This window comes from Pipra filicauda, unplaced genomic scaffold, assembly GCF_003945595.2.
Source record: "Pipra filicauda isolate LSUMZ 115617 unplaced genomic scaffold, ASM394559v2 scaffold11_size5308982_pilon, whole genome shotgun sequence".
NCBI lineage: Eukaryota > Metazoa > Chordata > Aves > Passeriformes > Pipridae > Pipra > Pipra filicauda.
The window spans coordinates 1,734,229-1,759,170 of NW_024103652.1; the positions used below are offsets into that span (position 1 = coordinate 1,734,229).

Below are 24,942 nucleotides of genomic sequence, written 5' to 3' on the forward strand. Positions count from 1 at the left end.
ATATAGCATGTTTATCCAGATACCTTTGTATCCAAAACTGTGTTAGGGCGAATGGGGCTCTTCCCACTGTAGGATGCTGTAAGAGCATGGAGAATCCAAGGAAGGCTGCCTCTGGAGATGTGCTGCCTGGGGCAGAGGCAAGCAAACTCGAAACTATTTTTCCTTGATGACTTTATTTATAGCTAGCTGGCTGGTTTTGAAACTTGAGTCCTTTCATGTACTCAAATCCGAGTGCAGCTCAGCTGCTTGCATCCGAGCTGTTCCAGTTCCCTCCATGAAACTTCAGTGCGAGAGCAAACACTGCTCCTGCGGCTTTTTGCTCGGGGGTGGGGAAAGGTGGAAAATGCCGCTGTCAGCCGGGCTAAAGCGCAGGCCCCCCCGCCGGACCGTAAGCAGCAGTTCCCGCACGGCCGCTCCCTGCGCACCTGGCGGGGCCGGAGGCGCGGCCGGGCCGGGCCCGCCCCCCGCGCAGGGGCCGCCACGTGTCCCGGCGGCTGCGCAGGCGGCGGGCGGGGCGGGGCGGTGCGGCCGGGACGGCGGGCGGGAAGATGGCGGCCGGTATCCGGGACAAGCAGACAGGTGAGCGCCGGCCGCCGTCCTCGCCGTGCGGCGCCTTCCCGGGGCTCGGGGCAGGGAGGGAGCCGGGTCAGCCGCACGCTGCCGCCGGGGGCGCCTGCCTGTCTCCCTGCGGGGCGGGGTGTGGGCGCCGCCTCGCCTCCGCCAGGGGTTCGCACCTTCTCTCCTGGCTTGGGTCTCCCGGCAGGTGGGTGGCGGCCCCTCCACCGCCCTCTGCTTCGGTGGCAGCTGGGGCGCCGCTCCGCCGCCTCTACTCGGGGGCCTCGGGCCGCGGCTTTCGCCGAGGAGCCCCGGCCCCGCTGTGGCCCCCGGGCCCCGGCCGTAGGTGCCGCCGGGGTGTGGAAGGCGCCCTCGGGGAGGAACTTGAGCGGGTCCGGGACGGGAACGGTGTCTTCTCCCACGACCATGGACGCGCATCCTCCGTCTTGGTTTCCTCCTGCCCGTGAGAAGGATCAACGGGAAATAGCGTTAAATAAGGCTGCTGTTGTGATGCTCGTGTTAAGACAATACTACGTACTGACTGTCAAGAAATTCAGAACACGAGGTTAACAACTAATGATGCAGGTTTTCTGTGAGTAAAGTGTTTGTTATTCAGTCACTTCTTACAGATTGCTGAGTCCTTAATTGACTCTTTAATCTCTGTAGAGCTTTGAATTTACTCCTAAAGCATAGAGGATGTCGACTCCGCAGTCCTCTCTACTTCCCTTGCTTACCAAAGTTGAAAGTAGTTTGAGCTGTAATCCTGTCAGTTTCTCATTGACAACTGCGGTATCTTTGGTGGTATAGACGATTCTGGATGCATTTATTTAGCATGAAATGTTTAAAATCATCTGACTAAAAAAAGTCAGAGTCTCTGTGTGTGCCTTAAGTATTGACTAGTATGCTCCATCTTTTTGTACCAGGAGTCCTTTCTGCAATCTCATTCCTATGTCCATCTGCTATTGACAGTGCTACTTGATGTTCCTTTCCAATCTTTTGCTTTTCTTCTCTTTTCTACCTGTCTAATAAAGCCCATTTCTTTGTGCTCATGTTCTGTACAGCTTTATTCTTTTCTGTTGTGCTTCACCATGTTCATGGAGTGGGTTGGGTTAAGGATCATCTAGTTCCAACCTCTTCCCTCTCTCGGCAGGGACACCTGCTCAAAGCCCCATCCATCCTGGCCTTGAACACTTCTAAGGGATGGGGCATCCACGTCTTCTCTGAATAACCACTTCTAGTGCCTCACCATCCTCATAAGGAAGAATTTCTACCTTATATTTAATCTAAACCTACTCTCAGTTTAAGGCCATTCCCCCTTGCCCTATCACTACAAGCCCTTGTGAAAAGTCCCTCTCCAGCATTGTTCTAACCTGCCTTAGGTACTGGAAGGCTGCTGTAAGGTCTCCCCAAAACCTTCTCCAGGCTGAACAAACCCAGCTCCCTCTGCCTGTGTTCTTAGAAAAGGTATTCCAGCCTCCAGATCATTTTGCTGGATCTTTTCTGGACTTGATTCAACAGGTCCACATCCAGAGCTGGATGCAGTGTTCCAGGTGGGGTCTCACCAGAGCAGAGGGGCAGAATCCCCTCTCTTGCCCTGCTGACCACGCTGCTTGTGATGCAGCCCAGGATACAGTTGGCTTTCTAGGCTGCAAGTGCACATTGCCAGCTCATCCACCAACACCCCCAGGTCCTTCTGCTCAGGGTTGCTCTAAATCCGTTCTCTGCCCAGCCTGTATTTGTGCTTGGGATTGCCCCAACCTAGCTGCGGCACCTTGCACTTGGCCTTGTTGAACTTCATGAGGTTTGCACAGTCCCACCTCTCAGGCCTGTCAAGGTCCCTCTAGATGGCATCCCTTCGCTCCAGCTTATTGAGGAGGAATTTCTTCACAGAGTGGATTGTTAAACATTGGAATGACTGCCCAGGGAGATGGTGAAGTTACCATCCCTGCAGGTGTTCAAGAAACAACTGGACGTGGCAATTGTGCCATGGTTTAGTTGACAAGGTGGTGATCAGTCAGCAGTTGGACTTGATGGTCTCAGGGCTCTTTTCCAACCTAAATAATTCTGTGATTCTGTGACCTCATCACGCAGCTTGATGTCATTGGCAAACCTGCTGAGGGGACACTCAGTCCCCCTGTCCATTTGCTGACAACTGTTACTTGATTATTTCAGTCAGCCTTTACCACTGAACCTGTATTGTCTTCTCTTGTGTCTTTTGCAAGGAGATAGATTCAGGAACTAAAAGATACATGGAAAAAGGGAAAGATTTATTATCATTTAGTGTTTGTATTACCACGTATGTACACCATCTGTTGTGACCTTTATCCTGGTTCATAACCAGTCAAAGCATATCATTGTGCAAGCACAGTAAAAATATGATCCTTGCCCCAGGGAACATTCAGCATAAAAGTAAATGAAATGGCAATATCAGTACAAAAAAACAAACTCAGAGACTTGCTGAATGTTTATCTTGATTGTCACAGCACATAACTAGTCTGATTACTGTCTTCCTTCACAGAGAGCTTATGCTAAGTTTTACTTTAGATGATAAACTGCAAAGCAGCTGTTTCAGCTCCAGTAGTACCAAAATACATAACCGTAGAGCTTTAAAAAAATTGCTCACATTGGCTGAAGATGTCACCAGTGGTGAGGGACCAAAGAATCCAGGAGTAGTCTGTAATCAACTTTCAGGACTGCTCCATGGTGTTTAAAAAAGAAGAAAATAAAAAAGTATGAAGGAAGTGGAATGCTGGTTTCCAGGGAGACTCAGCACTCACTGCTAGCTTGGATTTTCCCACAGTCACGTTCCACTGCTAGTAATGCGATTTGAAAGGACAGTACCCAGGAGGAAGCAGAGACAGGCTGGATGTGAATAGATAGTGTTAGGAAAGCCAAAGTTCAAGTGAAGTTGAACGGTGCAGCTACTGTCTAGAGAAATGAGAAGTGCTTCTGCTGCAACATTAGTAGCAAAAATGTGAATAAGAAAAAACGTTGGCTCATTGCTAAATGGACCTGGTCATTTAGTGGTGATAGGCACAGATAAGGCTGAGGAACACAATGCTGCCTTTGCCTCAGTCTTCAGCAACGATCTTCCAGCCTTTGTGTCACTTTGGAGTCAATCATGGAGTGAGTCCTATTGGAAAATACTTCTCTTCACATGAAGGAAAAGGCAGGCATGGATCTATGTATGGTAAATCATGTCCGACCAACCTAATTGCCTTCAGCGAGAAAATGACTGGACTTGTAGGCAGTGGGACAGTAGAGTGTGTCATTTACCTTGACGTCAGCAAGGGGTTTGATGCTGTGTTCTTGTATCCAGGTTAGGATGTTACAGACTGAATGGATGAGCAACTAGATATATAAAACAAAAAGGCTGGATGATCAGGCTCAGAGAGTTGTGATTAATCAAACATAATGTACCTAGAGGCTAGTAACAACTGGAGCACCGCATGAGCATATTCCGTGACCTCTCCTGTTTCAAATCTCTTACTGGTCACCTGGAGGAAGTGTCAGAGCGTACTCTGATTAAGTGTGCAAGTGACAGCAAACTAGGGGAGTCTGTTCTACTTGAGGGCAGAGCTGCCACTCAGAGGCACCTATATGGGCGAGAGGAATAGGCCAGCAGAGATCTTATGGAATTTAACAATGACAAATGTAAATTCCTGCACCTAGAAAGGAAGAACCCCTTGCAACGTACAGGCAACAGTGTTTTGTCACACTAGAGAGCAGTCTGGGATTGCCAGACTGATTGATGGAGAGCAGCTGCCAAAAAGGCCTGCAAGGGGTCTCAGTGGATAGCGAGCTGAACGTGAGCCCACAGTGAGCCCCTGCATAGCAGCATCCTGGACCATGTTCACAGGAGCACAGCCAGTAGATGGAGGGGAGTGATTATTTCCCCTGCCCAGCCCCAGGAGACGGTGTCTAGATGCTGCATCCAGTTTGTGGCTACAGTGCAGGAAAGCCATCCAGCAGTTGGAGGGAGTCAGTGGGGACTACCAGGGTTATCAGGGGCTTGAGCAGTGAGATGAGGCTGCAGCAGTAGGGCTAGTTCTGCCTGAAGGAAAGGTGGCTTCAGGGGTAACCAAACAGCAGCTCCCCAATACCTATGGGCAGCACTGAGAAGATGGAGCCAGGCTCCTTTGAACTGGTGTATGGCAACAGGGTGAGGGACAACTGGCATAAACTACATAACATAAATGAGATGTTCAAACTGGATATAAGGAAAAACTTTTTCCCCACAAGGACAGTCAGTGCCACAGGTTGCACAGTGTGGTTGTAGGATATCCACCCCTCGAGACTTGACTGGATAAAGCCCTGAGCAGCCTGGCCTAGCCTCACAGATGACCCTGCTTGAGCAGCAGGTTGCACTGGAGGTTTCCCAAAGTCCTCTCCTGCCTGACCCGTCCTGTGATACTGTAAATCCCAGGGAACTGCACTGAGTATGCTCACAGGCTTCATTCAGAAGTTAACTGTTTCTACTACTTTCTGTTTATGAGCGAAGTGATATACATTGCTCTGATTTTCCTCTTTGCAAAACATTGTGATGATTTTGGTTATGAGTTTGAAGAGAATAGCCACTAATTTATAATGATGCAAATAGTCCTTTGCTGTTAGTCAAAGATGGGAGAACAGCACACAGTGTGTTGTTTAATCAGGTAACTGAGGAAGGACTCATTACTTAATAGATTTATACATTAGCAGTAGGTGAAGGAATCTGCTTTGTTTCTGTGTTGAATGGCAAGTTACATGAGAGTTCATTCCTGTTTCAAAGAGTTGTCCTGCTGCAAATTAAGGATATTTTTGTACCCCTTAAAGCAGCAATTTCCTCTTATGACTTCTCAAAATGTTTTAAAATGTGTATCAGTTTTAGTCAGGCATAAAGGTATTTTTTGTTTGTGTGTATAGTGTTGTTCCAGTGGAGTAGGAAAAGCAGATCAGGGAATAAAGCAAACTAGTTCCTAGTGTCTAGAATGCACCTTAAGGAAGATACTGGACTTATTTTAACGCAAACCACGTCATATAGCTTGTATAACTAAGAAGAGTTAATGTTTTGGAACTTGCTTTTCCAGTGTCTTCTGGACCCCATAAATTCTATCTGATATAAGCCACTTGTCAGTCAAAGCTGTATAAAAGTAATGAAAATTTGATTTGTTGCCTTTATATTTTATGATGGTTTTCCTCTCAAATGAAATGTTTAATAAAACACTGCTAATGTGTTTAATCACTGTTGTTGAAATGTAAAGAGAGTAATTTAGCTTGTTTTCCAGTGGCTTTGAAACGTATGCTGAACTTCAATGTCCCTCCTGTTAAAAACAGCACGGGAGAACCAGTGTGGAAGGTAAGAACTATTTGAACAGGAATATGAGAATTTTATAGTGTTCAGAAAAGTTCAGATTTGCAAATTTTAGCTAACTCGAGTTCATCTTCCCTATGTTAACTTGTACGAAATATTTTTTCCTGTATTATAAATATACAGAATTGATTATCAGAACTGCTGAGAAGAATTCAGATGTTGTTTGCTTGATGACTGAAGGACTAAATGACTGATTCTTTAGGCAATATTTTACTGAGTAACTGAGGAGGATATTTTTGAAATATACTTAGATCTCATTCATACCATTGACAGAAGCTTGCATGATACCTTATAGGTAAACTCAAAGTCAGAAAGAAGTCCATACAAAGGGAAGAACTATTGTTAGCCTTGAACAAGTTGAGCTACCTTTATTACCTTTAAAATGTGACTTGCAGTTCATGAGATGTTGCTACTACAAAGCGTATATTCTGTCTCTTCATCTGTTGTCTTTTTTCACTAATTCCTCTCTGCATCTTCTACTGTTTTCTCCCAAATGCAGTCAGAAAAACTCTGCACGTACAATAACAAATTTCTGACAGCAGACTTGTTTGTCAAGACAGTTTACAGAAGATAGACGTGATGGTTCTTTTTCCCCCTTTTGTGACTGAGTTTCTTTTGTTTTTTTTTATATTTTATTTATTCATAAGCACAAATGGAAGTCCATGACAAATTAATGATTTATTTTAAATTGGTAGATGTTTAAGCACTTTTCACGTTAGGGTAGTAGTTTCCTAAACCTGAGTTGCTGCATCCACTGTATCCTATATTCTCCAGTATCCACTTTTTACAGCACTTTTTAAGATGATGTGTATCTATTTCAGGTTCTCATTTATGACAGATTTGGCCAAGATATAATCTCACCTTTGCTGTCAGTGAAAGAGCTGAGAGATATGGGGATCACTTTGCATCTGTAAGTGTTTTTTAAAAATTTTGATTTTTTTCTGAAGAGAACTTTATTTAATATTGCTGCAAATCATGAACAAAATAGTGAAAAATAGCTACTAAAGTTTATATCCTGACTTGTTCCTAAAATCTGATGGCATTATTCAGAATCAGGGAGTGGAGAGAGAGTTCCAAACACTGTTCAGTACAGTTTCTTGCTAAGTACAGGAGGCCCCTGTTCAAAAATTACCCAAGAGGTATTCTTTTGGAATCTGTCTTTACAAATGCCTCTGTAATCATATATGTTAAAATTATATTGACACAAACTGTTTCATGGGACTGTGTATGTTTTCTGCTTGTCTTTTTACGCATAGAATTTAATTGTCTGCTGTCAAACATATGGAATCTTTAAGTATTATTTTAAGACATTTCCCATTTCTCTTTCCCCAGATTACATTTACTTAGCTCATTGTTATTCCTTAACTGTGGTCATAATCATGAAGAAACTTTGAAGATACATTTATTTTTTCAAAATTTGATAAACTTTTGCTAAGTGAAGGCTAGAAATAGAAACACGGTTTAACATGTTAACACATTAGCAGATATGTGAGAAAAACATCTAAGAACTTTACCTTTAAGCAGGAAAGGCGAGTTTAATAGAATGAGATATGCAGAGGTTTTTTATCATGTCAACAGTTTGCATGTGAGCTTTGTGGATGCAGTATTTTAGCTTCCTCTGAATGGATAATCTATTTTTTAAGATTTCTAAAGCCTTTTCTCAAGCTTTGAATAAACTTCGGAGACATCTATTAATATATTCAGCCAAAAATTATACAACTGTGATTTTTTGCTTTTCTTTTCATGTCTCATTCTTGCTAAAAATATAGCTAAATATAGGACAACATTGTAGAAAATTACATTTATCTGTACAAATAAAAAATTTCTTTAACTTTTTTAATTTTACACATATCAGAGAAGCAGCACATTAAAGATGGATTTTTTGTTCCTGTCAGGCTTTTACATTCAGATCGGGATGCTATTCCAGATGTTCCAGCTGTTTACTTTGTAATGCCAACAGAAGAAAATATTGACAGAATGTGCCAGGTAACTTGCATGCTTAATGTTTCAGATGAGTGGGCACAACAGTGTGTTAAGTAATTGTGCAGTCACTGGAGTGTGACTGTTCTATATATAGTTCTTGTGTATGTCTAAACACCTTTGCTGACATTTTCCACACGTAAGCACATATTTGTCATAAAAATATTACCCGAAATGTTTACGTGCAAAACTTCAATTTCCCAGAAAATAGAAGGGTAAATATGTCTTATGTGTTTCAGAGAGAGAGTGTAGGGAGTGAAAAGACAAGAGACAGCGGGTACAAACATTCCATTTAAACATAAGAAAAAGCTGTTTTAATAAGCGTAGACAAACACTGGAACAGATTGCCTGGAGAGTCTGTGGAGTCTCCATCCTTGGAGATGTTCTAAACCTGACTGGACACAATTCTGAGCCACCTGTACTGTTTGACGCTGCTTTGAGCAGGAGGCTTGGGTTAGGCTAATCTCGGTTTTTTACGTTCTCTGGGAGGAGATGGAAGGTTGATATCTTTGCCAAAGGAAAAAAAAGAGCAAAGGGTAATTTTGGTCAGCAGTAAGGTGGGGAATAGTGATTGCTGTCTTTTAGATTAAATTTCATTTCCTGTTTTTTTGCAGTTCTAAGTTAGGTTGTTTATATCTGGATATGTAATCAAAACACTGTGCAGAGCTGTATGAACAGACAGCCAAGCACTTCCGAAAATTCAGTTTGACTGTGGATAATTGTAACACCACATAGTAAAAGTATGGATTTTTTTTTAATTAGTCAGAAATATATTAGTACTTTTTCAGGAAAAGGGTTGTGTTTTTCCTTTTTTTTTAGGATCTTCGAAACCAGCTTTATGAATCTTATTATTTAAACTTTATTTCTGCCATTTCAAGAAGTAAACTGGAAGATATTGCAAATGCTGCTATAGGTGCTAATGCAGTAACTCAAGTGGCTAAGGTAAGAAAGTCTCCCAGTCCCTAATGTTAACACCATTTCAGGTGTTATTGCATTCTTACTGTCAGGCATCCTGGGGAAAAAAAGGGAATCTACAGTCATCTCATTAATGTAGCTTAGTACCATACTTCAGCTTAGTCAAAAGTCCAAGTGCTGCAAGACTTTTGTGCTAAATGATAAGAGGTTTCAGAGTATTCCTGATCTCATCAGCTAACAGAGTACCTTCAGTGCATAGGTGTTGAGGTGAGGTTTTAGCTCCTAAGTACACAAAAAGAGCAGTATGAGTACAGTTGTCATTTTAAATAATATTTCATACATACACACTCTTATGAGTACACTCCCATACCTTTCTGAGTTAAAGGCAGATGTTAGGTATTTATTCTTTTGTTGGATGCCTGTACCAAAACCTGTAAATTAAGTTATTATTTTCATATATAATTAAATATATTTGCTTTTTCTCACTCCAGTTAGTACTACTGGCGTGAGACAATCTGTTGTGAAATGAAATGAACTCTACTTGTGTTGTTTAGGACTTAGATCCTCAGCAGGAGTAAGTTGGTGTAGCAGTGTAACCTAACTTCCTTAAATCTGTTTTTCCGGTGTGATATCCCATGAGTAATTTATTCCATAGAGAGATTTAATTTTTTTCCTGAATTTATGGGTATGTTACAGAAAAGTTAGAATTCATCAGCTGTAATGTTGTATTTTTCAGATAGTGCCCTCTTCCCTTTCTCCTGCCCGAGAGCTTAGTGCTGCTTATGTTGTAGTCCTTCATGTTCACAAAAAATGAACCCATAATATTGAAATGTCCTCCATATGTGTTTTTTAGTGATATTTGGCTACTAAAAATTTGTCCACAGAAACAGTTGAACTGTTCTGTCACTTTTCAGTGCTCTAATATTTTGTATTAATCACTCAATCCTTACACAGGCTTTTTAATTAATAAATTATATCTTGCATTTCTTTCTTTGAATAGGCATTTCTGTGAAATGTTCAAGATTAGGTAGCAGTAAATCACAGATAGGTTTTTTATGCTTCACTCTGGACTATTCTGACCATTATTCCTTAATTTCTAGGTGTTTGATCAATATCTTAATTTTATTACTTTAGAAGATGACATGTTTGTATTGTGTAACCAAAACAAAGAACTTGTTTCATATCGTGGTAAGTAAAATTTATATAAAAATTTTATCAGAATGTCTGAATTTAAAATTTACTTTTGAAGTCGTAGCTAATAACCAGAAGTGATTTTATTTTGCTTTGATCTGGTAGGGATGAGAAGTCTTTGTATGCCTAACATTTAGCAGTGAGATTTTTCTCCTCTCTTGCGCAATTTCCAAAGAAAATACCTTTCTTTAAAACTAGATCTGTAATACTCGGTTGTGTCTCACACTGGGGATTGATTCCATTGGCAGAATGAAGGGCATTTTTGTTTGAAAAGGAGACTTTAATTTTTTTCACTAAAAACTGCTGTTAAGAGTTTTAATAATAGTTGTGTGATGTGTTCATGTGTATGTAAAGACTGGTTCTCATAAGATTCCTTATGCTAACAAGGAATCTGAATTAAAATGACTGAAAATGTTTTGCACCCATCAGTTTCTGTGTGGCTTGTTTTCCTCTCTTGGGCTGCTGAAATTTGCCACACTATGTATAAACCATCTGAAAGTTTGCAGTTTCCAAAAGCTGATCGAACAGAAATCTGATCTCCCATAGAGAGTGATGAGTTTTCCAACAGAGCACTGAGACAATCTGTCTCATTGTGTGAATTCTAGATCTGACACAGAGAGGCAGTGGGAGTGCAGGGGTGAGGAAGAAGTGGTCTTTTTTGCCTTTGGAGAAAAACCGTAGCAGGAAACTGCCGGTTTGTAATAGTTTCATGATCTACATAAGTCAAAGTAAATCTGAGGGTAATGGAAGACAGCTACTGTTCTTGTAGCAGCACTGCCATGTGTGGCCCTTAATGTAGCTGAATGTGTGAACTAAGAATAAATATAACAAAACAGGTTAATTTTCAGAAACCTGATTTCTTGTCTGTAAGACTGTGTTTACAGAGAGGTAATGTTTGGGACAAATAAGCGTGATAAAATTCTTCAGTTACGTGAAAGGCTTTCATAGACAGAAAAGACACAAAAGATTCTCTCTGTTTACAGAAGTAACGAGCTTAAATTGCAACAAGCTTCTGATCTGATATTACAAGCACTTTCTAACATTAAAGGTAGTGAAATATTGCCATAGATTACCTATAAATGTTACGGTATTTTCATGACTGGGAATCTCTCTGAATTAGTTTAGATACAGTAATTGCATGGGTTTAACTCATCTTTAAGGTAAGAGGACTGAGTAGATAAACCCTTAGGCTCTCTCTGGTTCTGTTTTTCTATGACTGTGTAGAAGGAGAGTATATGGGTAATATTAGTATAAAGTCAGTGTTTGAGGCATCCTGTTTTGTGCTATGCAAATGCTTCTTTACCATTTTTTTGAATTTTGTAAAACAACAACAAAATGTAGGAGACCTAAGCTTACCTCTCTATAATAAATGCATTCCCCCTAAGCTTGCTACAGCAGAGAGAGAGGAACATATAGAAAACATGATAGAACATTTTACTGAAAGGTTATTAATGGAATTTCTCAAAGGTTGACTTAACAAGCAGTAATACTGAATATCTGCGTTGATTGCTATGGTACAAAAAACAAATGTGCTCATGAAATGCATGTTACACAAAATTAGAAGGCACTGACAGTATGCAGATTACTGGACCATCATAAATGAGTACTTTTTAAAACTGGAAAAGGCAAGAGAGTAAAAATAAGGTTATTTCCCCTCTGTAAACTGGGAGACCACTGGTTGGAGGTAACTACAGAATGATAGCCCTAGTTATTTTCAAAGCTTTGTCATTACAGAAAAAGACAGATACTGGGAACAGTCTGCCTTTTTTGGTGCTGATATTTCAGAAGCTTGAAACTTCTATTGCTGCTGTCATCCTAACAGCCAAAGGCAAAACTTTGGCTTGCTAAGTATAGTTGCTGATAGAAATTGCCAATATAATCCATCTCCCCTTAGAGGAGAAAAGATGAGGGGAAAAAAAGCACCTTTAAAGTTAGAGAATGGTTATGATTGGCCATGCATAAATTTAGGATGGAAAGCTTATTAATGTTTAGAGCTTTAAAATTCATTTTTGAAGAAAGAGGAAAAGACAGGCAATTATGTGAGAAATTTTAAAGGTAAAATAAAGCAAACAAGGGTGGAATTTATGGCATGAATCCTGAGATAGTGCTTGACTTGAGATCTGTGATAAGATTTGGTTTGATGTTTCCTGTTGGCTATTATATTCCTGTCAGTGTTAGTTATTTAAGAGAAATGTTGCTATGTGTCTCCTCTTCTGACCTAAATGTATGAGGGAAATCTCTCTTATCTGTCATATGAAATGTTTTATAACTTGATAATAATCCCTAATCTAGAGACTGACAGTAAATTTGTTGCAAAAAAAAAAAAAGAATCTCCATTACAAGAGGTGGAATTTAGAATTTTTAAATATAGATAACTGCATACTATAATTCTCTTTAAATTGCACAGGTAATTTTTTGAGGATTTTTTTCCTGAAAAATGTTTTCCAAGTGGATGGCCATTTCTCTTCCATAACATGTAGTTTCCTAGGAAGTATTTAGTAATATAGTACTGACACAATCCAAAAGTTAAAGTATGCAGTCAGAGAGAGTTGGAAACAATTATGTAGTGTTTGACCTCAGACAGTAAGCAATAATTTTCTCCCAATTTTTTTCCAAAAAAAAAGGGAGCAGAAACTAGTATATGTGCTAAGAGGGGCATTTCATGATTTAATCTCTTCTGCAACAAAAGCTGTTGACTATTAACAGCTCTCAGGTAAGAAAAGGATTGTTTTCTCTGTATGAAAGTGGCATAACCTTGCTTAACCCTATTCTTAACTCTTTCCCTTGCTATTTTAGCCATTAACCGGCCAGATATAACAGACACAGAAATGGAAACGATAATGGACACTATTGTTGATAGTCTCTTCTGTTTTTTTGTTACACTTGGTAAGTTTCCAAATTCTAGCATATTTTCCATATTCAATGAGGCAACTAGAAGTTTAGTGATTTAATATAGAAAATTAAAGGCAGAATTAAATCTGTGACCAAAATCTCAATAATTCACAGGGTGGGATAATGATCTTGCTCAAATTATTGCTTTATATCACTGCAAAGTCCAATAAAGGCTGTCCCTTCATGGAAGTTGAGTCTTAGTCTTCAGTATCAATGGGAGAAGAATATTGAAATGCAAAGATTTGGAATTACTGTTTTTACAAGATCCTAGTTTGCAATAAAGGTAGTAGTGCTTTGAGTTTGGACTTGTAGCACTCAAAAGAAACCAAACTCAAAGAAATAGAAGAAAAAAACTCACACAAACCCTGCAAAAATCTAGCTGAAATACTCAAGGAATAGGAAGGTACATTAATTTTACTTATTTTATTGTGAGTTTTCTTGATACTTAACTCATACATTTTTCATAGTGATGATGTTTAATCTAAGTTCTAACTGAATTTGGTCAGTCTGAGATAGCTTTCCTATAAGGGGAGCTGGGGATTGCTGTGGGGCAGTGTGTTTAGTAGAGATTCTCTTGGACCTGTTCAGTTCTTTCAAGTGTTAGTGTGATACAAATTGAATGTCTTTTACTCAGTCACTTAAACTCTATGGTTTTGGAATTTTCATATTTGTGTAGGTAAGTGAGAAACAGTAGCTAAATATTTTGAAACCTGAAAGCCAATGGAAAATGTGCTTTTGAAAATAGCATTACCCTACAGTGATGGATATATTGTGGTGGTGGTGATATAATACTTCCTATTGTTTTCAGGGGACTTCTGACCTTTTGAAAATAACTTTTAATGCTTCTTTGTGAGATAGTTTGTCCCCTCCACAATACAATAGTTATCTTTCTAGTGCGCACTATATTTCTCGTTGTCTTGTATGAGGTATTCACTTACTTTTGTAAAACTTTAGTATTTCTATATAGTATTTGTTTCATAGGTAAAGACTGCAAGAGAAAAATTTGAAGTAAGTTTGTATTTATCTCAGAATGTTAGTGAAATTTGTTTATGAAAAGTATACTGATTTATAATCTGAAAATTATAATGCACGTAGAAGTCAATATATCTTTTATTAGGCGCTATTCCTATAATCAGATGCTCAAGAGGAACTGCAGCTGAAATGGTGGCAGTGGTAAGAACTGTTTTTCTAAACACTTATCATTGATTTAAAAATTTCCTAACACCATGTTTAGTTTTCTCAATACTAGACAGAGATCTAGTGTTATTGTATCCTTTTCCTTATGAAGGAAATAAAACTGGAAAGGAGATACATCCATTTTCCTTTCTGCTTTCAATTCCATGGAACTCTTCTGTAGAAATTGAGAGCTATGGAATGAGATGATTGTAAACTTAAATATAAATAATCAGTCCTAATCTAGAGTTTATCAAGATTTTCTGACATTATGATTAAGATACCTCTACACAGTTTAAAAAGTGGCTGTCTGGCCTTGTGTTTTTCTGTGTGTCTTAGTGAGAAATTTTTATCTATCTTACTGGGAAATCCCATAAGTACAAGACATTTTTAGTAAATCAAACTAAGCTGACATTGAACTTGATCATCAAATAGGGACGAAATGACCAAACTAAATCACAATGAACAATATCTACAGCACTGTCTTCATTAGGGGTCGCTGTGCTTCATTTCTTCCGTCTTCTTCACATCTTCTTTGTCAGTGAAACCATGATACTGATTAAACCTAAGCATTCAGTGTGCATGCATTCATATTGAGGATAATCTCATTTTTATGAAACACTTGTGTGGCAGTATCTGACAGCCCAATTTGCTGCTTCTGCCTCTTGGTGCCTCCTGCTGGTATTTTCTGTTTGCATGTTTAGGGAAAGGTAATTGTGCTGACTGTCTGGGAAGAGATTAGTGGACATGAAGGAAATATCTTCAGTGTAGTCCTGGATATAAATATAAATGCTGGAGGGAGAAAATAGAATTAAGATTGATTTCTTTCCCATGTGCAGTGGACCTAGTCTTCCTGCAGCTAAGACTTTTATAAACTACAAAAACGGCACAATAAATCTTTTAGTGTTGATCAGATAAAGAGGTTAGGAAACCACTGTTTTGTTAAAAGTGGTTTTGTTTTTTCCTCTCCTCAGAAATTGGATAAGAAGCTCAGAGAGAATCTAAGAGATGCCAGAAACAGTCTTTTTACAGGCGACACACTTGGAGCTGGGCAGTTCAGGTATTGTGTTAGTAATAACTATGTATTTTTATTTTTCATATTTCTGTTGCCTGAAATATCTCATTAGGATAAGTCACCACTGTACTGAAAATTGTATTTATTAGAATTTGTTTCAATATTAAAACAGTTTATATACTCTTAAAGGAGTTTTTCAGTCTCTTAGCATAACCCATTTTAAAACTTTTATAGCTAATAAGTGTACGGTCCTAGGGCAGGAAGTCGAAAATAATCTAATGAACCAGTTAATTTTGTTCCCTCTCTAAACCAAGCTTATGCAAATACACTGTTTGCAGGACTATGATACGCACTTGAATGTCTGAACATATCTGTTAGCAACCTTTAGTCCATTAAAAGCAAGAAAGACCCGTTTTCTTATTTGTGCACACTGTTACCAGTTGTAGTTATGTCAAAAGCAAGTGTTTCTCGGCTGATCCCTATATATACCAGAGGAGAACTGCTTCAGGACGGACGACCACTTGGATAATTAGATGGTTAAGGTCTGTTAAATCATGACCATTTGAATCCTTTGTGGATGCTTGCGTGCATCTGATAATGTGTTGTCAGTAGCGTTCCTCTGTACTGTTGTCCCCAGATAGTTGAATATTCCACAGGCTGCCTTAGGAAAGTGTATTATGGGAGTTTATACTGTACATGAAAAGGTGAGACATGTATTGGCAAGACTGTAGCTGAAGGAAACTGTTATAATCTAACTGGATATAAAACAGTCTTTTATATCAAATTAAGAGCAGAATTTGGATAAAAGGCACAAAAAAATCAAGGGCGGCAAAATGGAATGAAAGGAGGGAGAATAGTTGTGAAATACCATTTCCCTCATTTTCATGGGAACTGAATTGTAACCACTGCTTTTCCTTCAGCGGCTGTTTTCCTGATAGTATAGCATCATTACCCACAAAATTTAAATGCAAGGAAAGGGAAACATTGGAAGCTTCAACCAATTAAATGGGTTCAGGTCTTTAGTTTGGTTTTCAGAATCATTAAGGTGACTAAGGTTCTTGAGATTATGTATTAAAGTGAAAATACTTACTGCAAGGAATTTACATGCTTTCACTATGTGCAAATATACTTCAGTTGGCATGTTTACTGTAGGGATAATGTGCTTGAGGGAAATGGTGATAATTTTCTGTCAGTTCACAATCTTCCTGTCTTTGCTATAGATTTTTCATGTAGCCATAACCCAAGACCTTTAGGCATGAATGCATTCTTTTATCACAAAATTGAGTATTGATAGAATTACTACAGTGCATCTCAGAAGTTCATAATTTTTTTTTTCACAGACTTTATGTCCAAGCAAAGAGAAAAATGAAATTAAAAGCTCTTGGAAGAGAGATTTTATATTTGAGGTTCATAATGGGGATTAAGGTCGAATATTACCCACTCAGACAATTGTTTGGAACTCAAATGTGTATCCACACAAAAGATGTATCAGTTAATACTTAAAAGGCTAGTTGCTGTTCAGTGTTTTGACTTCTGTTCAATATTTATATGTTGGTTCACTTAGTACAAAATAAAATCATCTTTTTATCATTACTAAGATTTGATTCCTGGAATTTCTGGCAGTGATCAGCCCCAGTGACTTTGGGGAAGGCTAGAGGAGCTCAGCAGTAGGCAATTCTGCTTTTAATTTGAAATATGATGTAGAAGGTGGCTGATATCACTCAGGATGTTACGGGGGTGTTTTAATCATGTTTAAAGAAGTACTAACACAGTGTCGTCTTTTCAGCTTCCAAAGGCCCCTATTAGTCCTTGTTGACAGAAACATAGATTTAGCAACTCCTCTACATCATACTTGGACATACCAAGCTTTAGTGCATGATGTTCTGGTAAGGATAAATCTGATTTTTTTACCAAAACTATTTTTTCACTCAGTTTGTTCTTAATACCACATTCTCTCTTGATCCAAATCTATTTTGTCTGTTTTATTTGGAAGTTATTTTAGTAAAAAACACTTGGAAGATTTTCTCTAAAAGGTTTACTTAGCAATAATTTTTAAAATACTTAAAAAGTTGAAATCTTGATGTCTTCAAAAGATAGATAACTCAGCAATCCTGGCCTTTTCTTCAGTAGTTCATAATCTTTATGTGCTGTAATATCCAAACTCCACTAAGTGCAATTCAGTTTTGAAAAAATAAATGCTTTTAATGTATTTTTTAACCAATTTTGGTTTTAGTTTGAATTTCTAAAAACATGTTTTCCTGTTTTTCTCCACAAGGTGGTGTAAGTGTTCAATACAGAGATGCCAAGGGATATATAACCCCACTGGAGGAATCTCAAACAGATTTTTTAAATAATTTTTTTGAAATTCGTATAGCCTTAAACTGCCTTTATTTCCTCAAGTTTATTTTGTAATACCAGTAGTAGAAATGTACTTGAATGAAAACTAATACTGCTTACCTAAGATTTATGCCTTTTGTGTCTAGGTATGGAGTAGATAAAAAATAATAAGAATAATTAGTATCTGGAGGCTTTTTTATACTGAGAGTTTCTCATGAAAATCATTTCAGTATCTGCTTTGAGAAGTATTTGGAGTTTATTTTTGAGACTGTTAGAGGAATACATGAAATATGGACGTGCCCATATGTGTTTTTATACAGGGTTGACTGTGAACTTGCCATGTGAAAGGTGTTTGGTTCCCTGATCATCCCACAGAACTGTATGGTCATACATAGAGTGCTGTCCAGAAACTTGCATTGCTACAATGAAAATATTTCAGCACTAGTGGGATGTTTTAGGACATTTGTGAATTCTATTTTATGTGATTAATTCCTTCTGACAAGTGCCTTTCTATTAACTTTAAAGAGTGCTTTTTACAGATAGAGAATTTTTGGCCTAGTTTCTTTAGGGAAGGCTTATGTGAAAAGAACAGTTTGCACTGAGTTTTCTCCAATAACTGGCTAGAGACTTGTCAGTAGAAGTGCTGAATTTCTGCAGGTTTCTTTTAAAAATAGTAAAGAGTAGGGTATGGAAACTCAAATTACAATTTTTACAGGTGTAAATGCTATTGCACAAGGTCTGTGCTAATTTCAGTTTGTCACCTGCTAATCATTTAATCAGCAAACGCTCACAGCGGTAGTAAAACCATGTGAAGCTCCATCTATTTGACTCCAGCTCATCTGCCATGTGGAGAAGGTAGTGTTGGGTGGCCTCAAGCATGTGTTGGGATAGGATTTCAGTGCACTTCAAGTGATCATATACTGGAAACTGAGGACAACTAGTACTACAAATATGCTGGGGTATCAGAATAACACTAGAAGAATGATTCGAGGATTGTTGGATATTTGTCTGTACTGCATCAGGCTTCAGTAGTTTCTCTGGAACAACTTGTTAGATGTTGCATCTTATTTTTAACTGAGTGGATAGGATTATGAATTTGTTTAGTGAAATTCTAACCAAGTTGTCTGTGATTCCATGGCAAGGACAAAAGTTTAATTTAAAAACCAGTCAAGTTATTCACCTTAAAGGCAAGCTTGCCTGGCTCTTCATGCACCGGGCATAATATTTCATGAAAGAACTGCAGTAGCATTTTAAGAGACCATGAATTGTAACCGTGAAAGTGTTACTAAGATGTTGGTTATGTGAGCTGTACTTTGAAACAAATTGTTTTTCACATAAGGTCTCAGTTACAATAGACCAGGAATTCTGTGCAGTGTTGAACTGTATGCTAACCCAGGCACAAAGTTGAGTGTTGCATCTGTTTAGTTTATAACCGTGATGTTTCTACACATAAACAGGCTTATGAGAAGAGATTCCTATTTCTAAATAAAAAAACCTTTCAGGAATGGGTACAGAAAAATGAGAGGTATGGAAAGAAAGCCTTATAAGGACAAAATGGGGAGTTAAGAGGAGGAACACTAATCAATAAGAATTATTTTGGGAAAATTCCGTGTAAATGCAAAAACTAACTTGAAAACTCAGGTCACTGGTGAGTTAAATTGAGCCAAAACATAGATCTTCATTAAAAACTACAGCTAAATTTGCAATCAAATAAATTTTTTCCCTTCAAGTTTTTATTGAATATATGTACTTGAAAAATACTTTTCTATTCCTAAAACATTAAACACATCTTGTAAGATGAGGTTTGTGCTCATTGACTGCATGAGTTTTCTTTGAGTAGCTGCTTCTACTAGTTTTACTTCTAGATAGTTTTGTTTCTATTCTGGCATGGATCATTTGTAGTATTTAATTTTAAGTCCTTGCCAAGGGACAACTAGGAAAATTTTAAAATTTTATTTGACAGTTTCACTTACAGTGTTCTGTTTCTGTATACTTTAATGAACATAATGAAGTGGGGTTTTATTTCTGAAAAAAATACCTGTTCTAAAAGGTTCATGACAGATTCTGTTTAGCTGAAGATTTGATTCTCTTTATCATTGTTTGCCAAGCAAACGACACCTTTGAAATTTCTATGTTCATGCATCTGTGGAAGAAGAAAAACTGTGTGGAGAAACAGCAGCTTTTTTGCAAACTTTTGCTTTAGCATGCATTCACTATTTCACTAGTGTTTAAAAAAATTAGGGAAAGAGCTGTGAATGTGTAGCTAAGTAGTCTTCACAGTAAATAATGCTGTTGTTGTTGTCCTGAGCTTCTTGGCAGCTTTGATACATTTGTTATCCTTGTATAAGTGAACTTCAGCCTTAGAAACACTTTTTGTCTGCAACACGGGCACCTTTATGCTTTAGTTTTGGATGGTTATTAGAGCACAGTTTTTGCTAAATAACATGTTTTCTGTCCAGAAAGCTGAAGTTCAGTGTCAGGAGATTGCTCACATATGAGACAATCAAATGTCTTTGCTTAATATTTGTTGCTTGTTGGGTGTATTTTTAAGTAACTGTGAATACTTTTCGAGTTCTTATATTGCTGTTGTTATTATCTAGTTAGCTAGTAAACTGTTTTCTGCCCTCTTATGAAGTTCTAATAAATAGCTGTGTTAATATTTTTTTAGAAAATATTCTAGAAGATATTGGTTGAGTATGAAAGACTGAATAAATAATTAAAAACTGTCAAATATTTACATAAGATTCCTCTTTATTTTAGGATTTCCATTTGAATAGAGTTAACTTGGAAGAATCGATAGGAATGGAAAGTTCTCCAGCAGGTGCTAGACCTAAGAAAAAAAATAAGAAGTCCTATGATTTAACTGCATCTGATAAATTCTGGCAAAAGCATAAGGGCAGGTAAGCTGTGTAGGTATGCAGTTTATAATAATTTAGTCAAAACAAATTCTAAGTATTCTTCATATTATGATAGTTCTATTTTTAAGCTTATTTGAAAATATTTTATAAGTTTGGAGGGGTTTTTTAAGGTGTATTGGGTCTGGCTGAGATGGAGTTCATTTTCTGCACAGCAGCCCTTACAGTGCTGTGCTTTGCATTGGTAGCTAGTAAGGTGTTGGTAACACACCAGTGTTTTGGCTACTGCTGAGCAGTGCTGGCACAGCATCAAGGCTGTCTCTCCAACATTACCCCTCACCAGTAGTCTGGGCATAGGCAAGATTTTGGGAGGGGACATAGTCAGGAAAGCTGACCCAAACTGACCAAAGAGATATTCTGTAACATATGATGTCTGTTCAGCAATAAAAGCGAAGAGAAAGGAGGAGGAAGAGCAGGGCATTCGATTTTTTTTTCACAACGTTTGTCTTCTGGAGCAACCACTCTGCCTACGGAAGCCTTTCTTCCTGGGGAGTGGCCAGACATCGCTGCTAGTGGAAAGTAGAGAACCAAATCTTCTGTTTTCCTTTGCTTTCACACACAGTCTTTGATTTTTTCTACTGCCTGTATCTCAACCCATGAGTTTGGGTTTTTTTCCATCTTATTTTCTGCCCGCCCAGTCCTGCTGAGAGGAGTGGCTTGACCCAACCTGCTCGAACCAGGGTCAACCAACCACATCATTGTCAATATTTGTTGCCCGTGTTAATTGTTTATGAGCTTTTTGTTACAAAGCTCAAAAATGTTCATACCAAAATTACATAAAATTATCGAAAACAGTGAATTTATCTTAGAAAGTTTAAGTAAACCTACAGTGAGATGTCATTTTCACTGATTTGATACTGGTGCATGATTTCTGTATTGTTATTTCCAAAAAGCTTTGGTCTGGTTCTAGTGTTTCAATTTGTTATTTAACTGAGCCTAATGCAGAGTATTGCATTAGTCCTTTTCCAGAGGTAGCTGAGTCTGTTCAGCAAGAACTGGAATCTTACAGAGCCCAAGAAGATGAAGTCAAAAGACTTAAAAGTATCATGGTAAGTGTATCACCTGTATGTTCTCTATGTAAAGCATTATAGGACTTTTATAGATGCTTAGCACACCCTGTCATCCCACACACAAAAATTGCCAGTGCATGCTGAATTTTAGGCATAATACAATCTTAAAAGTAGGACTAGAAGTACCGTATTTCATGAGAAGGCTCAATTTCTTGTGTTTAATGGCGTTGCAGTTATATAATTTCCATACTAACTGAAAAACGCTATCCAGACATTAATCCCGTTGTGCGAAAATAGATTCTAAATGTATTGACTCTGTATGCATGTGTGATATTTGTACTTATTATGACTGGTTTTATTCCTCTTTCCAAACCCTTCCTCAAAACCCAGGGTATAGAAGGGGAGGATGAAGGAGCAATAAGTATGCTTTCAGATAATACAGCTAAGCTAACTTCAGCTGTCAGGTAAGTGATCAATAATGCATTATTGTTTAATTAACTGGGAACTATTTCTGATTTCTTCTGTCATTGCACTTTTAATATTCTTTGAAATAAATAGCTTTAAATGTAGGCTATTCAGCTCAACAGTGTAGTTTAAATGTTTTATAATTCTGATAAAGTTAAATGCAGGATAAGTGTTTGCACATGTAACTTCCACAATATGTATGAGCCATCTACACATGACTCTGCATTCTTTCATTAAGAAAATTGTTAGTGAAATCCACTTCTTGAAGTATCTTCTTGCTTTGCACAGTGTGTAATTAATTACATTTTGATTCATGTTTACAAGATTATAGTTATTAACAACTCTGCATGAGAAACTTACTCTCCTGCTTAAGTCTGAGATTTAGACTTGTTTCTCATTGTAAATTTGTTTTTCATTCCACTGATGCCTTGGAGAAGGGAGATGTTTAGTTTGCTGCCTTTCACTAAGACCCAGTCAGAAGGAAGAAGAAACAGTAATTATTGTGAGGATAGACGGGGTGATGTGCCCAGTGTACTGTGAAATCCAGTGTGCCTGCATTAGTTAGTTGTCTCTTAGTGAGTTTCAAAAGTTGTTTTGTATGCTATGCCTAGCTAGGATTTGATTGGAATTACAAAGGATGTGTGATGGATCAGACAGTTTCCAAAAACCAAGCAGATATTTCCATGCTTCCTATAAACTGAATAAGACACTGAGTATCCAGAGTGCTTTTGGATGTGAAAATGTGTAGATCCCAAGCAGTCTTTTATAAGTGTGATTGCTAAGTGCCAGCAGTGGAAATCATGTAGATCATAACACTTTAAGTAACAATTTTTCTACAAAGTAAATTTAACCATTCTGTTTCCCATTTCGCAAAAGAAAATATTTCAATCACAAATCCTACATAGAGAATTATGTTCTATGCAGAAGCACCTGTGACAAATTTCAGGATATCTAGAGGTTCTGTATTTATTTGACAGATGTTATTATTTAATATAATTTTATAATTATTTGACAAAGTTTGATTTTTTTACAGGTATTATTATTTGGCGGATACTGACACTTCTATATGTACCAGAAATGAGCTAAATGTAGTAGATTATTTGTTTAGGTTAGCAGGGCATGTATCTGTTGTTGGTCACAAGCTTTCAGTGGAAATATTGAATTACCCTTTATGTATATTTTTTGCTAGTCAAGGTCAAAAACCTAGTTTACTACATTACGTGTGACTTATGTCTTTATGTTATTCTGTTATGGTTATGAGAATCATTACTTCTGTACTTTGTGATTTCTTAGTTCCAATCCTATTCTATAATTTTAGATTTTAATAGTCTTTAGAGATTCCTTCCAACCCAGAAAGTTCTATGATTCTGTAATTCTTTTTGTACCTACTGTATACAATACACAATTCAACTAATAGTGCAATGGGCAGGTTAGTTTGTATTTAATCTCTTCAGCTCTCTTCCAGAACTTCTGGAAAAGAAGAGGCTCATTGATCTTCATACAAATGTTGCAACAGCTGTTTTGGAGCACATAAAGGTATGGTTGCTCTCCAATTTCAGTTTTCTATTAGTACTGCTCCTTAACTGGAGGAATATATTTGAGCTGGTGAAGATAAGAAAGTGAGTCTTCTCAATTGTGCTACCTTTTCAGAAATTCCCGTGTAACATTACTTAGAGTTGAAGGGTGACAGAGAATTAATTTTGAATGCCTCTGCATGGAAAATGAAGACATACCAATTCTTTTCTTATCAGAATTTACTAATATCCTCTCAGTCTTTTTTTAATGGTGGCCACAACTGCTGTTGTGGGTTGAAATCTTCCTAAAATAAGTTTCTGATGGAAATGTTTTGTTTATTTTAGAGATGTGTCATGGCAAGTCATGACTTCAGTCTAAGCAATTTTCTGCTCTGTATCTGTTTATCAGAAGGGCACTGTTGACTCCTCACCAACAAAAATAATATCCAGAGGTGTGGCAATTATGACACAAGTTACTGAAGTGGTCTTTCCAGCAGGGTCTGTGTTAGATGTCTTGTGCATAATTTAAGCACTTCAGAAGGATGCTTGTTCTCTTTTCTGTTTAACTATGCTGCTCTTGTGTCAGAGACCTCACAGAGTGTTTAGTATCAAGTGAAGAACATGGTTACTGCCAGGATAACTTGGAAAATGGATCTGTTTTCACAGTATGAGAACAGAAATTATAGATGAGGCTTTCAGAAACACTGAAATTCTGTTTTTGGAAAGTAGTTCAAGTACCAAGTTTCACTGAAAATCAATAATTAGAAAATTTTACCCCAAGCTGTTTATAATTCATGGAAGGCAATGTGTTTTTAAGCTAGCTTTAACATTTGTAAAGGGCCTAAGATCTGTCCTCAGTTATTACTGCTACTGAATTTTTTAAAGTACAATATATGAACAAAGAATTCATTCTGAAACTTAAAGAATAAATTAATTTATGTATTTTTAAAGTTGGGGAAGAGATATTAGTGTGTCTCTCTGTTTAGCTTATTACTATGGGGCCAGTTTATGTGCTTTTGCAGTATTAGGCTTGTAAATTTTCATATCTGACAATTTTAAAGCAGTACATCAATACCCTTGACAAAGTAAAAGTCAATAATGTCAGTATTTTGATGCCTTGATGTAAATTCACTTTTCTAAGAAGATACTGCAGGCCCACACCAATAGTGTTTTATGTATTATTTGCTGGAAGGAAACCATCTTTCAGAGCAAGATGTAGGATGGCAGTAACATCAGTTTTGATCACCAGTGTCCTGTTGGCAACGGACTGAAGTCAGATGCACTTGTTCATTCTCCATTAGGTGATAGCAACACACTTTTGGTTAAGTAGAGGTGGAGGGAATCCTCCTACAGATTACTACAGCACTCAACTAGCCCTTTGGCTCACTGCTCTGACAGGGAGCCTGCTATTAGAGAGTTCTGTAGGACTGCTCATCCATTTCTCCATGATTCTTAATTGTGGAACTGCAAGTGCTCAGGCTTCTTACCTTGTTTTTGTATAGCTGTAGAAGAAGATCATGAGACAAATGGCCATGCAGTTTCTTCAATACATTGATGATATGTGCATCTCTATCATCTTTTCTTTTGATTTAGAAAGCATCAGTTCATCTCCAGATGTTTAGGAAAC

At 37.9% G+C, this 24,942-nt stretch overlaps 2 protein-coding genes across 3 annotated transcripts in view; one reads left to right on the plus strand and one right to left on the minus strand.

The window, feature by feature from the left end:
* Positions 1-168: 168 nt before the first annotated feature.
* Positions 169-2,482, minus strand: LOC120324291 (skin secretory protein xP2-like). The gene is made up of 2 exons (XM_039386390.1): positions 2,373-2,482; positions 169-1,012 (listed from the first exon to the last, which is right to left on the minus strand). The coding sequence occupies exons 1-2, from the start codon at positions 2,404-2,406 to the stop codon at positions 222-224; spliced, it is 825 nt and encodes a 274-aa protein (XP_039242324.1). The 5' UTR covers positions 2,407-2,482; the 3' UTR covers positions 169-221.
* Positions 519-24,942, plus strand: part of SCFD1 (sec1 family domain containing 1) — a 52,354-nt gene continuing 27,930 nt past the window's right edge. For both annotated transcript variants that reach the window (XM_027720443.2, XM_027720449.2), the window contains exons 1-14: positions 519-579; positions 5,823-5,893; positions 6,730-6,818; positions 7,804-7,894; positions 8,708-8,830; positions 9,904-9,991; positions 12,791-12,880; positions 14,004-14,059; positions 15,034-15,119; positions 16,861-16,960; positions 20,172-20,311; positions 21,285-21,375; positions 21,727-21,800; positions 23,256-23,337. In XM_027720443.2, coding sequence (XP_027576244.1) covers positions 549-579; positions 5,823-5,893; positions 6,730-6,818; positions 7,804-7,894; positions 8,708-8,830; positions 9,904-9,991; positions 12,791-12,880; positions 14,004-14,059; positions 15,034-15,119; positions 16,861-16,960; positions 20,172-20,311; positions 21,285-21,375; positions 21,727-21,800; positions 23,256-23,337 — 1,212 coding nt within the window. In that variant the 5' untranslated portion in view covers positions 519-548. The remainder of the gene's footprint in view (positions 580-5,822; positions 5,894-6,729; positions 6,819-7,803; positions 7,895-8,707; positions 8,831-9,903; positions 9,992-12,790; positions 12,881-14,003; positions 14,060-15,033; positions 15,120-16,860; positions 16,961-20,171; positions 20,312-21,284; positions 21,376-21,726; positions 21,801-23,255; positions 23,338-24,942) is intronic.